At 38.1% G+C, this 13,663-nt stretch overlaps 1 protein-coding gene across 1 annotated transcript in view; it reads right to left on the reverse strand.

Annotated features, from left to right (window-relative positions):
- The window catches only part of TASP1 (taspase 1), a 615,049-nt gene that overhangs the window by 408,665 nt on the left and 192,721 nt on the right, over positions 1 to 13,663 (reverse strand). Inside the window, exon 7 of the mRNA XM_007946379.1 lies at positions 6,996 to 7,102. Within this exon, the coding sequence (XP_007944570.1) occupies positions 6,996 to 7,102 (107 nt within the window). The remainder of the gene's footprint in view (positions 1 to 6,995; positions 7,103 to 13,663) is intronic.

Consider the following 13,663-nt stretch of genomic DNA (forward strand, 5'->3'; position numbering starts at 1 on the left):
CCTTCCGTAGTGATACTGCCTTGGAAACCCAAGGAGGGGTCGCTATGAGTCGGGTCTGACTCGACAGCACATAACAACAACAACAACAACAACAGCACATCAGAAGTACTGTGCTTGCCTAGGTAAACTGTCTCCACAAGCCAAATTTAATGGCCAGATCTCTTAACTCATCTGAGCAGCATTTGACTCAGATGATCACTTTATTTGAAACGCTCCTCTGCTGGCTCCCTGGTCACTCTCCTGGCTGCAACTCTCTGCCAAACTGACAACTACTTCTCAGTCTCCTTTAACAGCTTTTCCCCTTCCCAACTTCTGCATGTTGAACCAGGGTCCAATTTTCAGATCTTCATCTATTCTCACTCTGTAAGTGACCCCATCTAGTCTCATGGTTTATATTTCATTTGATGTCAATAATTTTCAAATGGGTATCTCCCACCTGGCCTGCCCATGACCTTCGGACTCATACAACCAACTTCACAGTTACCAATTCCACCTGCCATATCAGGTTTTTTACAAGAAATCTTCTTATCCAATATGATGGTGGTTGGTTAAAATTTTCAAAAGTTGAAAATTCTCTGGGTAAAGCAGTGAATCATTAAGGAAAATTTAAAAGAAAAAAAAGTAACATGACTTAAACATTCTATTTTTATTTATAGCACACATGTTCATTCATTAGCAAATCTTTTCATGTGGGACCAAGGTGCTTTTCTTTGATTATGGGTTTACAGATAAATATTTCACATCATCTCTCTTGCATAAACTATAACACACTGAATTATTCTATGATTTTCAGTTTCATTTTACCTAAAATAGAACAGGAACACAAAGACCTAACAAAATACTCTGAATGCAGAATGCATCTAGATTTTTTATTATTTTTCTCAATCTTTTACAATTGGCTTGCCCATATTCAATTCTACAGCAATTTTTAACAAATCAGCTCTGTTTGTTCAAGTCTTTCCACTTAGTTTTCAAACAGACAACTCCTTTAAAACACAATATTCATCAATTTACATGAGATTTAACAAGTTATGTAATTATAGTGATAAAAACAGCTGGCATAATGGGGCTCCTGGTGGCATATAATTTTCCTGAAAGAAGTAGAGAGTATGACACATACAAGGTAGCCAATTAGCTTTGAGTATCCAGGTGCTGTTTGCATCAGATAATATGCTTTATAGTAAAAAGTAAAAGCATTGCTTAAGACAAGTCAATTAAATGGAGATGGGTTAAGAAAATTCTTGATTTCCACTTCCTACCCTGAAGCAGGAGCTCTGGGTATATTGAATATATTGAAGCTTTTAGGTTCAACATTTGAGTATTATTAGCTCTGGTAGCAGAGTGGCTAAGGCACTTGACTACTAACCAGAAGGCTGGCGGTTCAAACCCACCAGCCACTGCTCAGAAGGTTGGGCAATCTACTTCCGTAGTGATACTTCCTCGGAAACCCAAGGAGGGGTCGCTATGAGTTGGGTCCGGCTCAACGGCACATAATAACAACAACTGTGAAGCAATACCGTCCCTAACCCTCCTCATCTTTGTAAATGTTGCTGTTGTTGTTATGTGCGGTCGAGTCAAACCCGATTCATAGCGACCCCTCCTTGGGTTTCCGAGGCAGTATCACTACGGAAGTAGATTGCCTCATCTTCCTTCCGAGAAGTGGCTGGTGGGTTTGAACCACCAGCCTTCTGGTTAGCAGTCAAGTGCCTTAGCCACTCTGCTACCAGAGCTAATAATACTCAAATGTTGAACCAAAAACTTCAATATATTCAAGCTAAAACATTCTTTTCTCTTCTTCACCAGGATATAAGCATAAGAAATTTTTTTCCTTCTAGAAACCTTCAAAATATATCCTGGATATACCTCCAGCTCCATTACCACAATCCAAATTGTCATCATCTTTCAATTGTAATATTTTCCTAATAAGTCTTCTTGCTTCTACTCTGTCTCCCACTTTGATCTGCTTTCCATGTAGGAAGCCCAGGAGAACTTTCTAAAATGTGAAAGAGACAGCATTGTTTTCCTGCTTTAAATTTATCATTGGCTAACCCATTACATTATACTTGAAATAAAATCCCAGCTCCTTTCCACAATCTGTTACTGTTGATTGGGTCACAGGGCTCCATTGCCATGATCTACCCATTCCTAAATGAGCTAGACCCTCTCTCTACCTTACTCTCACTTTAGGCATACTGACTCCCCTTCTCTGTTGTTGTTCTTATGTGCTGTCGAGTCGGACCCTACTCACAGCGACCCTCCTTGGGTTTCCAAGGCAGTATCACTATGGAAGTAGATTACCCAGTCTTCCTTCTGAGGAGTGGCTGGTGGGTTTGAACTGCCAGTCTTCTGGTCAGCAGTCAAGTGTCTTAGGCACCATGCTACCAGAGCTCCTATTCCTCCAATATGCCAAGTTTCCTCTCTCTCTCTCTCTCTCTCATCTGAGCCTCAGCACCTGCAGATGATGCTTCCTGGAACACTCTACCTTTGATTCTTCAAAACTCACTTCTTATTTTGCAGGTGCTGCCTCAAATTTGTCCCCTCATAGGGGTCTCTATTAACCATTTAACTAGGAATCTTCCTTCTGGTACTCATATCCAAGTTATCCTCTATAACATCATCTTAATTTTTTTTCCTTCATAGCACCTACCAAACAGAGTAACTGTGTGAATTATATGATTATATGTTTCAGTCTCCACTAAAATGTAAGCTCACATTAAAATATAAACGTCTACCATCTTGCTCACCATTGTTTTCTTACTATCCAACTCTGAACACAAAGTTGGTAACACAACACAATGCATTGCTATTGAGTCATAACAACTCATAGTGACCTCTCCTTGGGTTTCTGAGGCGCTATCACTGCAGAAGTAGATAGCCTAACCTTCCTTCTAGGAAGTGGCTGGTGAGTTTGAACCACCAGCTTTCTGGTTAGCAGTCAAATGCCTTAGGTACTACGCCACCATTTCCTGAGTGAAAAAAATGAACTATTTAAATAAGACCACCTGAAGACATTGTCTATAATATCTATTATATTTCCATGCATAAAAATCCTAATGTGATACCCACAAAAAAATACCTGTAGAAAAACGTTCATAGGAGCTTTATTAATAATAGTAAAAGACTAGAAATAAATAATATGTCCGTGAAGTGGAGAATGGATAAATTACAGTATGAATATACAAAAAATATTATTCAGCAATAAAAAAAGAATGAACCAAAAACATTTTTTGAAAGAAGTAGAACAGAAAGGAGTACATTTTTTTTATGAATCCATATACATAAAATTTAAAAAGCAAATGAAACTTATTTATGGTGATAAAAATCAAAATACTGGTTACCTATTGAGGGTGAAGGAGCTCTGGTACCACAGTGGCTAAGGCACTTGACTGCTAACCACTGCTGGTGGCTCAAATCCACCAGCCACTCCTCAGAAGGAAGATGGGGCAATCTAATTCCATAGTGCTACTGCCTCAGAAACCCAAGGAGGGGTTACTATGAGTCGGGTCTGACTCGACGGCACATAACAACAACAACAACACAGAGGGTGAGGATTGACTGGAATGGAATACAGCAAACTGGAAATGTCTGCTTGAATGGTTCGTTGTATGTAAATGTTATCACAATTTTTTTTTTTAAACAGGACAAAAATTGCTAAATCTGCTCCTGCAAATATCACACAGAATGCAGAAACTGAAGAAACAGAGCCATACTGCTACCTACTTTCACTGAGATACTAATTAATTTACTCATTTGGCTGTGAAATGCTACTTAACTCTAGAAGAAAAATAAACACAAGTTTGGACCAAACTGATCAATTGATCCACGTGGCAACATACTGTGGAAAAATCTATCACTATAAAGGATGTTTTGTTATGCATTTACATATGGGTAAACTATACAAAATTATGATAGAAAGCATATATTCTTATATAGGCAATTGTACAAGGACTAATTATCAAAGAATATTAATGAGATACTCAGGTACACTGAATGGCTGTGTGACCTCAGATGTCCATCATGAACTGTGTGCTACTTACCTCCAAATTTAAGTCAGAATATGAATGTTATAGTTTTCAACTTCTTATGTCCTAAAACTGGTAGCATAGTGCTTAAGGCAATTGACTGCTAACCAGAAGGCTGGCGGTTCAAACCCACCAGCCACTCCTCGGAAGGAAGGCTGGGCAATCTACTTCTGTAGTGATACTGCCTCAGAAACCCAAGAAGGGGTCACTATAAGTCAGGTCCGACTCAACGGCACATAACAACAGCAACACATCCTAAAACACCTAAGGAAGGCTACACATGAACTCATGATGGCAAACTAATGCATGGAAGCAAAAAAAGAATATCAAACATGGAACAGATATATGTAATTAAAGAGCATTAAAAAAAAAAAAAAAAACTATAAAGCCAATAAACCTATTCCTCATTGCTAAAGGTGCATGAAAGCTGCATCTTTTGACCTCCACTAACCACACAAGAGGAAGACAGAATCACCATCAGCATCCCAAGGCCTGTTTCTGTGAGGCAAGACATGCTACCACCCTCTGGCCCTCTTACCAACCTTGACACCAACCCTCCCTCCCATGGCACCCACCACCCCTTTGCTGGGTTCGATAATTACTACAGTGACCACACAGAATTCATAGATTATAGGTTTATTAGGGAAGCAACATGCTACAATTCAAGTTCAGGAACATACTCATGGTACAGTTCTTTGATCAGGACAGTCTCCCCTCTGCTGCCCTTATACATGCCTCTCTGGCCCTTGGCCTCTCAGTCTGGCCTCTGCCTCTGTGGACCAGTTAAGCCTGCTGCTCTGTCCCATGCCTCTTGCTTCCACTGCCACCGTCTCTCAGCCAGGCATCTCTCAGCCAGGGATCTCTCTCAGCCAGGCATCTCTCTCAACCAGTAGTGAGATTTCCTCCCCTGCCTCTAGGAGGGCTCATTTTAAGCTTCACAGAGTGGCAAAACTAACCAATCCTTACATCAGAGTTCCACACACCTGAGAGAGAGCAAACTTTCCCAGAAGATTACTTCCTGCTGCTCCAACAGAAATACCCCAGGTGGATGACTTTTAACAATCAGGAGTTTAAAAGCAGCTACTCAGATGCTCACAACAAATTCCACCATAGAGTTAATTGCCAATCTTAATATAGGAAATAACTAGTACCAGCTGCCCAGCCCAGTTGACACATATTTGTATGGTCCCACACAGTAATCCAGTGGGAATTACAAAGACTATGACTAGAAAAGCCATACCATGCAACTCACTACACCTCACTATCTACTATCCTGTTATCAACACTTTGCATTTATGACAATAGTGAAATATCTACTATCTATTTTGTGCTTTAATTTGGGTTTCCAACTGTGTCCAGCTACCAGCCCACTGAGCCACCCATGTCAGTCAAGCTCACAGGGGAAGCAGCCAGCTCTCCAGAAGGCCTCTTCTTGTTCCTATTCCTACCACTGGAGCCACTATTAAACTCTTTGTGAGAAAGAGGTAACTGGGGTAGCTTTTGAGGAAGTTCTTCCAAGAAGGTCCTAAGAGTGGCCACAGAGCCCAGGAGGTGCGGGAGGTTGCTGCTGCTGCTCCCCTCTAATCAAACACCCTGGAGAGACCAAGGTCTGCCATGGGAAGGGTATTGGGAGTAATTCAGGGACTGAGTGCTGCAGTAGAAAATGGTCCCCCTCTCCTCCTCCACTGCCTAGGCTGATGAGCTTCTCTTCCCAGCAGCTGTTACTCTCCAGACTCTCAACCAGAGATCCAAGCCCTGCAGCACATCATTCATTTCAGTGGGCTTCTTCCTAGTCTGCAGGGTGGCAGCAGACAGCTGAGGCAGTGAAGAGAGCAGCTGTAGGGGGCATGGGCATGGGCAGCAGGCCCCACTGACAATCTCAACTCTGAACCCCCTACCAGTTACCTAAACCCCACAGCCACCTACTATGCCTCTAGTGCAGCCTCTGGGCCCCAGGTACACATGAGCACTGGCTCAAGGACAGGGCCTTGGGGTCCAAAGCACAGCTGTGCCGGAAGCAGAGTAGTTCAGAAAGTCACTCCAGGGCCGCTTCCACATCCTTCTCTTCTTCCTCCTCCTCTTCCTCCTCCCCTCCTTCCATAACACAGATTTTACATAACAACCTATCTTTGAAACCTAACCATGTTGAAAAGTGAGGAGTGGTATATATACATTTCCTTATATACACACCGATAACCCCAGTATAGCCATATGAAAACTCAGCATCTAGAACTGCACAGTCCAAACAGTATTCATGAAGTACATGTAATTACTGAGCACTTACATTGAGGCTAATGCAAACAAAAAGCTAAATTTTTAATACTATTAAATTTTAGTTTTAAAACAGATAATTAATGGAAAATTTTAAGTATGTTTGGAATAATTTGGGTATGTAAATCAACACGTTCAACTGTTAATTTTAAGAATTCTAAATACAGATGGGGAGCTCTGGTAGCATAGTGGCTAAGGCACTTGACTGCTCACCAGATGGCTAGCGGTTCAAATCCATCAGCCACTCCTCGGAAGGAAGGTTGGGCAATCCTACTTCCGTAGTGATACTGCCTCGGAAACCCAAGGAGGGGTCGCTATGAGTCAGAGCTGACTTGACGGCACGTAACAACAACAACAACAACAAATACAGATGAAATATTTACTGTAAAATGCACACTTGTTTTAAAAACTTCATACAAAAAAAATGTAAAATGCTGAAAAAAGAAATGTAAAATAGTACAATAGTAATTTTTTCATAGATTGCATAAGGAAATGATATTTTGGATTCAATAGGTTAAATACAATACATAATTAAAATTAATTTCACTTTTTTTTAAATGAAGCTGTTGGAAAGCTTAAAAGTATATATGTGAGAAACATTTTTCTACTGGACAGCAATGGGCTAAAAGCTTATGTATCTAAATGTAGATTAAAGATGCCTTTATGATGCATTAGTTATTAATATTTCAAATACTTCCTGACCTTTTCACTTGATTGTCTTCTTTTCTTTAGTTCAATGAAATCTGTTTCCACCCTTTCTGCCAGCTCTAGTTTCCTCTTGTTTCTTTTAAATGCAGCTAAACTGAATCCTATAAAAGAAACATTAAAAATAACATTTAAGAAAAATTAGGGCAATGGGGTATACAAGATACCCTAAAACCCTTCCCAAAACAAAATCCTTAAGAATGTTAGATAAAGAGGCTTTTTGTATGTGTTTTGTTTTGTTTTGTTTTGTTTTGTTTTCATCGAATGTACATTAAGGTGATAATTGAATAAGAAAAATAACCTAAGGCAAAAAATTTTTTAAAAAGTCAAATCCAGAAAGACAAGTAAACCTCATAGTAGAAGCTACCCAGGGATATCTGCTAATTTATGCCACCACTTCCTTTGCCTTTGAAGAACTCTGCAAAGGGGAGAGGAGCAGCAGCCTGAAAACAATGCAACATGGGAAAACATACTGGAGGTTATCCATACTAAAAGAGGGAACACCAAAAGGTCATAAAGGAGAACTAGAAAGAGCCACTATAACTCCAAAAACTGCAAATTTGCAAGGGTCAGTTTTGGCTCTAAATGTAACGGAGGATTTCTTAGAAAATTCACAGTCAAGATTATTCAATTGTATAGGATAATTTGTATTACCTAAACAAAAAAGTCAAAAGTGATGTCAATATGGTAGTTCTTCAAAATGTCTCCAAACACAAATGAAATACTCCCTGGAAAAAGATACTTTACCATAACCAGGCCTTAAAGAATTCCAATAACATTTCAATAACATGAGCTCATAGCTTCAAAGAAAAGTTCCAAACATATAAGAAATAAACCACCAAGAATAAAATTCAGCCAAATATAAGAAGGCAGAATCTGACCTACGAAGACGTTAGTTACTGGAATAATCAGATGCAAAATATAAAATATGTTTAAATATGCTCACAGAAATAAAAGATATCAAAAATATGACTAAGGAGCAAAAGATAATAAAATGACCAAGAAGACTTTCAAAACCAAACAGAACTTCTAAAACTAAGAAATATAACTTCAATTTAAACCTTGATATTCAGATTTTAAGAGCCAGTGAAATCTAGTTGCTAAGACAAATTACGAACTGGAATATAATACTGAAAATTATTAAAGCTTCCTGAGAATGATGGACTGTTATTCAGTAATTATTCCACTGAGAATAAAAGCCTAAAAATTCTGCATAAGATATGAAAAACACCACCTTGAAAACTTGACAAGAAATGTCAAGCTAAATCCTGGGAGTAAACTGAGGACAAAAGCCAATGGTGGACTTGAATTTGGTTAAATGATGTCAAAAGGAGGCATAAGTCAAGGCTTACTTCCCATTTAAGGTCGGCAATTTTACATAATACATTCCTCTACATAAGCTAGGTAATGAAAGGGTTAATTCTTTCATCCTAAAGATAATTCAGGAGCTCTGGTAGCATAGTGCCTAAGGCACTGGACTGCTAACCAGAAGGCTGGAGATTCAAATCCACCAGCCACTCCTCAGAAAGAAGATTGGGCAATCTACTTTGGTAGTGATACTGCCTCGGAAACCCGAGGAGGGGTTGCTAAGAGTCAGGTCAGACTCTATGGCACGAAACAACAACAACAAAGATAATTCAGAATTAAGTAAGTCCATCCCCACTCCCTATCCCAATACCAAGCACATGCAAGAAAGATTATCCTAGGTCATAACACAGAATAGGGGAAAAAAAAGAGGGGGGTGGATTTTGGGGTGGGGGGAATCTATCCCTGAGAAGTTGTATACTAATGTGAACTGGAAATTATTAACAGAAAGGTAAGAGTAAAATTTCCAAATCTTGGAAAAACATACTTCTATACAATCCACGGGTCAAACCATAAGGTAAATTTAAAAATGCATTAAGTTGAAAAGAATTAAAATGTTGTCACATATCAAAATTGTGAAGCACACTTAAAGCTGTTGTGAGAAAGATGTATATATCAGAAAAGAGATAGTCTCGAATAAATAATCTAACTTCCTACTTCAAGAACCTAGAAAAGAACTGCAAAAGAAATTCAGATCAATCAGGCAGAACTAAGAAAATAACAAGGGTAAATGTCAATAAAACTGAAAACAGAAAAACAGCAAGGAAAAAGCAAAGAAGCAAAGACCTGATTGTTTCAAAGTATCAAGTGACAAAACAGTAGCAACACTGCAGTGGGGGGAGCATACATAAATTGCCTGTAGGAATGAAAAGGGATGTCATTACAGAACCTACAGACAGACAGCAAAAGGATAATAAAGAAATATTATGAAAAACTACATATACATAAGGATCTCTGGTAACCCAGAAGCCTGGTGGTTCAAACCCACCAGCCACTCCTCAGAAGAAAGGTTGGACAATCTACTTCCACAGTGATACCGCCTTGGAAACCCAAGGAGGGGTCGCTATGAGTCGGTCCGACTCAATGGCACATAACAACATATATACATAAATTTGACAACCTGGATGAAATGGATTAATTCCTCAAAGAATATAGACACCACAACTTGCCCAATATGAAATAATGGGAGTAGCCCCATTAATATTAAAGAAAATGAGTTTGTACTTAAAAACCTGCTCCCTCCTATAAAGGGAAAGGAAAAAAAAAAAAACCTGCCCCAAAATACAACAGACACATATCACAGGTGGCTTTATTGGACAGCTCTACTAAGCACTTAAAGAATTAACACCAATTCTTCATGATTTTCCCAAAACAAAAAAGAAGAGAGTATCATTTTTTTTATGAAGCTAGTGGCTAGTGGCTGACTGAATGTGAAGAGTGCCTGAAGGATGTAGTGATGAACACCAAAAACTACAGCTTCAGTACAGATTATATCTCAACATAAAGAAAATAAAAATTCTCATAGAACTGGACCAGTAAAAGCAACATTATGATAAACAGAGAAAATATTGAAGTTCATAAGGATTTCATTTCACTTGGATCCACAATCAACATCCATGGAAGCAGCAGTCAAGAAATCAAATGATGTTATACAGGGTTGGCAGAATATGGGCCTCTCGAAGAGTATGAAGGGATGGACACTGGGAGGAGGTAACTATGGGGAGGAAGTGGGAGGGGATCTGCTGCATTGTAAATTTTGGTCAATGACATGAGACAAAGTATATGTGAACTGCTGTATGAAAAGTGAATTTACTCTGTAAATCTTCACCCAAATCCTAATAAAAAAAAAAAAAAAAAAAAAAAAAAAAAAAAAAAAAAAAAAAGAAATCAAATGATGTATTGCACTGGGCAAATCTAAGCAAAAGATCTCTTTAAAGTGTTAAAAAGCAAAGATGTCATTTTGAGGACTAAGGTGCACCTGACCAAAGCCACGGTATTTCCTGTTGCCTCATAGGCAAACAAAAGAAAGAAAATGAATAAGGATGACTAAAGATAAATTGATACATCTGAATTATGGTGTTGGTGAAGAATACTGAATACACCCTGGAATGCCAGAAGAATGAACACAAACGTCTTAGAAGTACAGTCAGGATGATCCTTAGAAGTGAGGATGGCAAAACTTTATCTTAAGGAGTTTGAACATGTTATTGGGGGGGGTGGTCAGTGAAAAAGAGAAAGACCCTCAACAAGATGGTTTAACAGTGGCTACCACAATGGGCTCAAACACAGCAATGATAGTGAGGAGAGCACAAGACTAGGCAAAATATCATAGGAACAGGGTTGCTGTGAGTTGGAACTTGCTGAATGGCATGTAAGAACAACAGTGTTTTCCTGATACCAAAACCAGTCAAAAATAGTACAAGAAAATAAAATTACAAAACAATGCATTTGATGAAAATAGGCACCAAAATTTTATGAATATTAACAAAGAAAATTCATCAATACATAAAATGAATATACACTACAATAAAGTGGGGTTTACTGCAGGATACAAACCTAGTTCAATATTTGAAAGTTAATCAATAAAATCCACTATATAAACAGAGTAAACATGACACATCGCATGATCATGTCAATCAGTGCAGCAGAAAAAGCATTGGACAGTTTCTAACACCCACTCATAATTTAAAAAGAAAAAAAAAACTTCTCATAAAAACAAGAAAAACTTCTTCAACTTAAAAGATCACCTACCGACACAATGACAAAATAAACAAAAAACACTACCGTTAACATAATGCTTAATGTTAACATAATACTATTAACATAATACTGAATGCTTCCCCCAAGATCAGGAAAAAGGTAAGGATGTGTATTCTCATTGCTTTTCCTCAGCATAGGGCTAAGACTTCTAGCAATTCTACCATGCCTGAAAAAGAAATAAAAGGCATATGGTAGGAAAGGAGAAAAATAATTCTGTCCCTATATGCAGATGGCAGTAGATTGTTTACATTGGTGAAAAAAAGAGGAAGAGGCAGAATCTACAAAACAAAATTCCTCAAACTCATTTTAATATGAGAAACTCTGAAAAAATCAATTATGCTTCTATGTTTTGGCAAGGAACGTATGTACACCAAAATTTAAAATATGCTATACCCAGAAGGCTGGCGGTTCAAACCCACCAGCCACTCCTCGGAAGGAAGGTTGGGCAATCCTACTTCCGTAGTGATACTGCCTCGGAAACCCAAGGAGGGGTCGCTATGAGTCAGGGCCGACTCGACGGCATATAACAACAACAACAACATACAATTTTTTTAAAAAATGAAACACTTAGGTGTGAATCTAACAAAGCATACAAAAGATGTGTAATCTAAATATTACCAAAGGCAATGTAAGAAATCAAAGAAGACCTAAATTAAAGGAGAGATATATAACGTTCATCTTTTAGGAAACTCAGTTAAGATTTCCATCATCTCTAAATTGATATATGAAATTCCTACCAAAATACAAGCTAGATATTTCTGGAGCTATAGACAAGATTATTCTAAAAATGGCATGAAGAGACAAAGCAACTAGATTAGCTAAAGCAATTTTGAAAAAGAAGAAAAAAGTGAGAACACTCACTCTCTAAATTTAGGACCTACAATTACATTAATCAATATTGTGTGACACTGAGGAGGAATAGACACATGGATCAATGGACATAATGAAAAAACAAGAAACAGACATACACAAATATGCCCAACTTTTTTTTTAAAAAAAACAAAAAAAGTCAAAGCAATTCAATGAAGAAAATGGTGCTAGAACCACTGAATATCCAAAGGCAAAAAAAATAAACCTTGACCTAAGTCTCACTCATACCTTATACAAAATTACCTCAAAATGAATCATGAACTTAAATATAAACACAAACCTATAAAACTTTTAGGAAAAAACAATTCTTATTTCCTGAGAAATTCTTCAGGATCTAGAGCAAAGAAAAGAGTTTTTAGGCTTGGCACCAAAAACAAAATTCATAAAACAAAAAACTGATTTAATTTGACTTCAACAAAATTAAAACATTTCCTCTGTTAAAAAAAAAAAAAATCTGTTAATAGAGGAAACAACATGCTACATGTGGAGAGAAAATAATTTCAAACCACGTATCTAGAATATTTATACACACACACACACACACACATATATGTGTATACATATGGATATATATAAGATTCATATCTAGAATATATAAAAATCTCACAACAGTAAAAATAAACAAAAAATAATCCAATAAGAAAACTGGCTAAAGACATGGACAGATTTTTCACTGAAAAGAATACATAGATGGAAAATAGTAAGTATATGAGATTTTACTACCATTGCCCATTACTCCCATTGCCACTGAGTTGACTGACTCATAGAGACCTTCTAAAAGGGCAGAGTAGAACTGGTGCATAGGATTTCTTAGGTTGTAATCTTTATGGAAACAGACTGCCACATCTTTGTTCCATGGAGTTGCTGGTGAGATCCACCCACTGACCCTTTGCTTAGCAGCCTTAACCACTGCACCCCTAGGGCTCCTTTCATTATCAATTAAACAGGAAAAAGAAAAAGAAAAAAAAAAAAAAAAAACAACCATACTCACTGCCATCGAGTTGATTCTGACTCATAGCAACCACTATTGGATATCGAAGGCTGTAAATCTTTATGGAAACAGACTGTCTTATCTTTCTTCCACGGAGCAGTTGGTGGGTTTGAACCACCGACCTTTTGGTTAGCAGCCAAATGCCCTAAACATTAAAAAAAAAAAACCGCCATCTAGTAGATTCCAACTCATAGTGACCTCCAATGGGTTTCCAAGGCTGTAAATCTTTACAGAAATAGATTGTCCCATCTTCCTTCCAAGGAGTGGCTGGTGGGTTTGAACCACAAGCCTTCTGAGAAGTAGTCAAGTGCCTTAGGCACTACGCTACTGGAGCTCCCAATACAATAATAGTGAGAATTATATTTAAAGTTAATATTTGAGTATTTCTATCTACCAGAAATCAGGGTATAAAATTTTTATATATTATTTCAAGTAACCACAATATCTCCAAGAGAAAAGATTCTTGGAAATAGAATGTTCATGGTCACACAAGGCTGTATGGCTCTATGGTGCTTAAGTTTGTATGTCAACTTGGCTGGGCCTGGTTGAGGGCCAGGTAGCTCGATGTAGCCTTTGTGGGTGGAACCACCACAGCCCCCTAGGTTTCAAAAAGCCAGACCTTCCTCAACTTGGTTCTGGAGTGTAGGGCTGCTCGTTCATGTGAGCTAGGGGAATGGAG

This window comes from Orycteropus afer, unplaced genomic scaffold (assembly GCF_000298275.1).
Source record: "Orycteropus afer afer isolate SDZICR_OR568_19922 unplaced genomic scaffold, OryAfe1.0 scaffold00158, whole genome shotgun sequence".
Taxonomy (NCBI): domain Eukaryota; kingdom Metazoa; phylum Chordata; class Mammalia; order Tubulidentata; family Orycteropodidae; genus Orycteropus; species Orycteropus afer.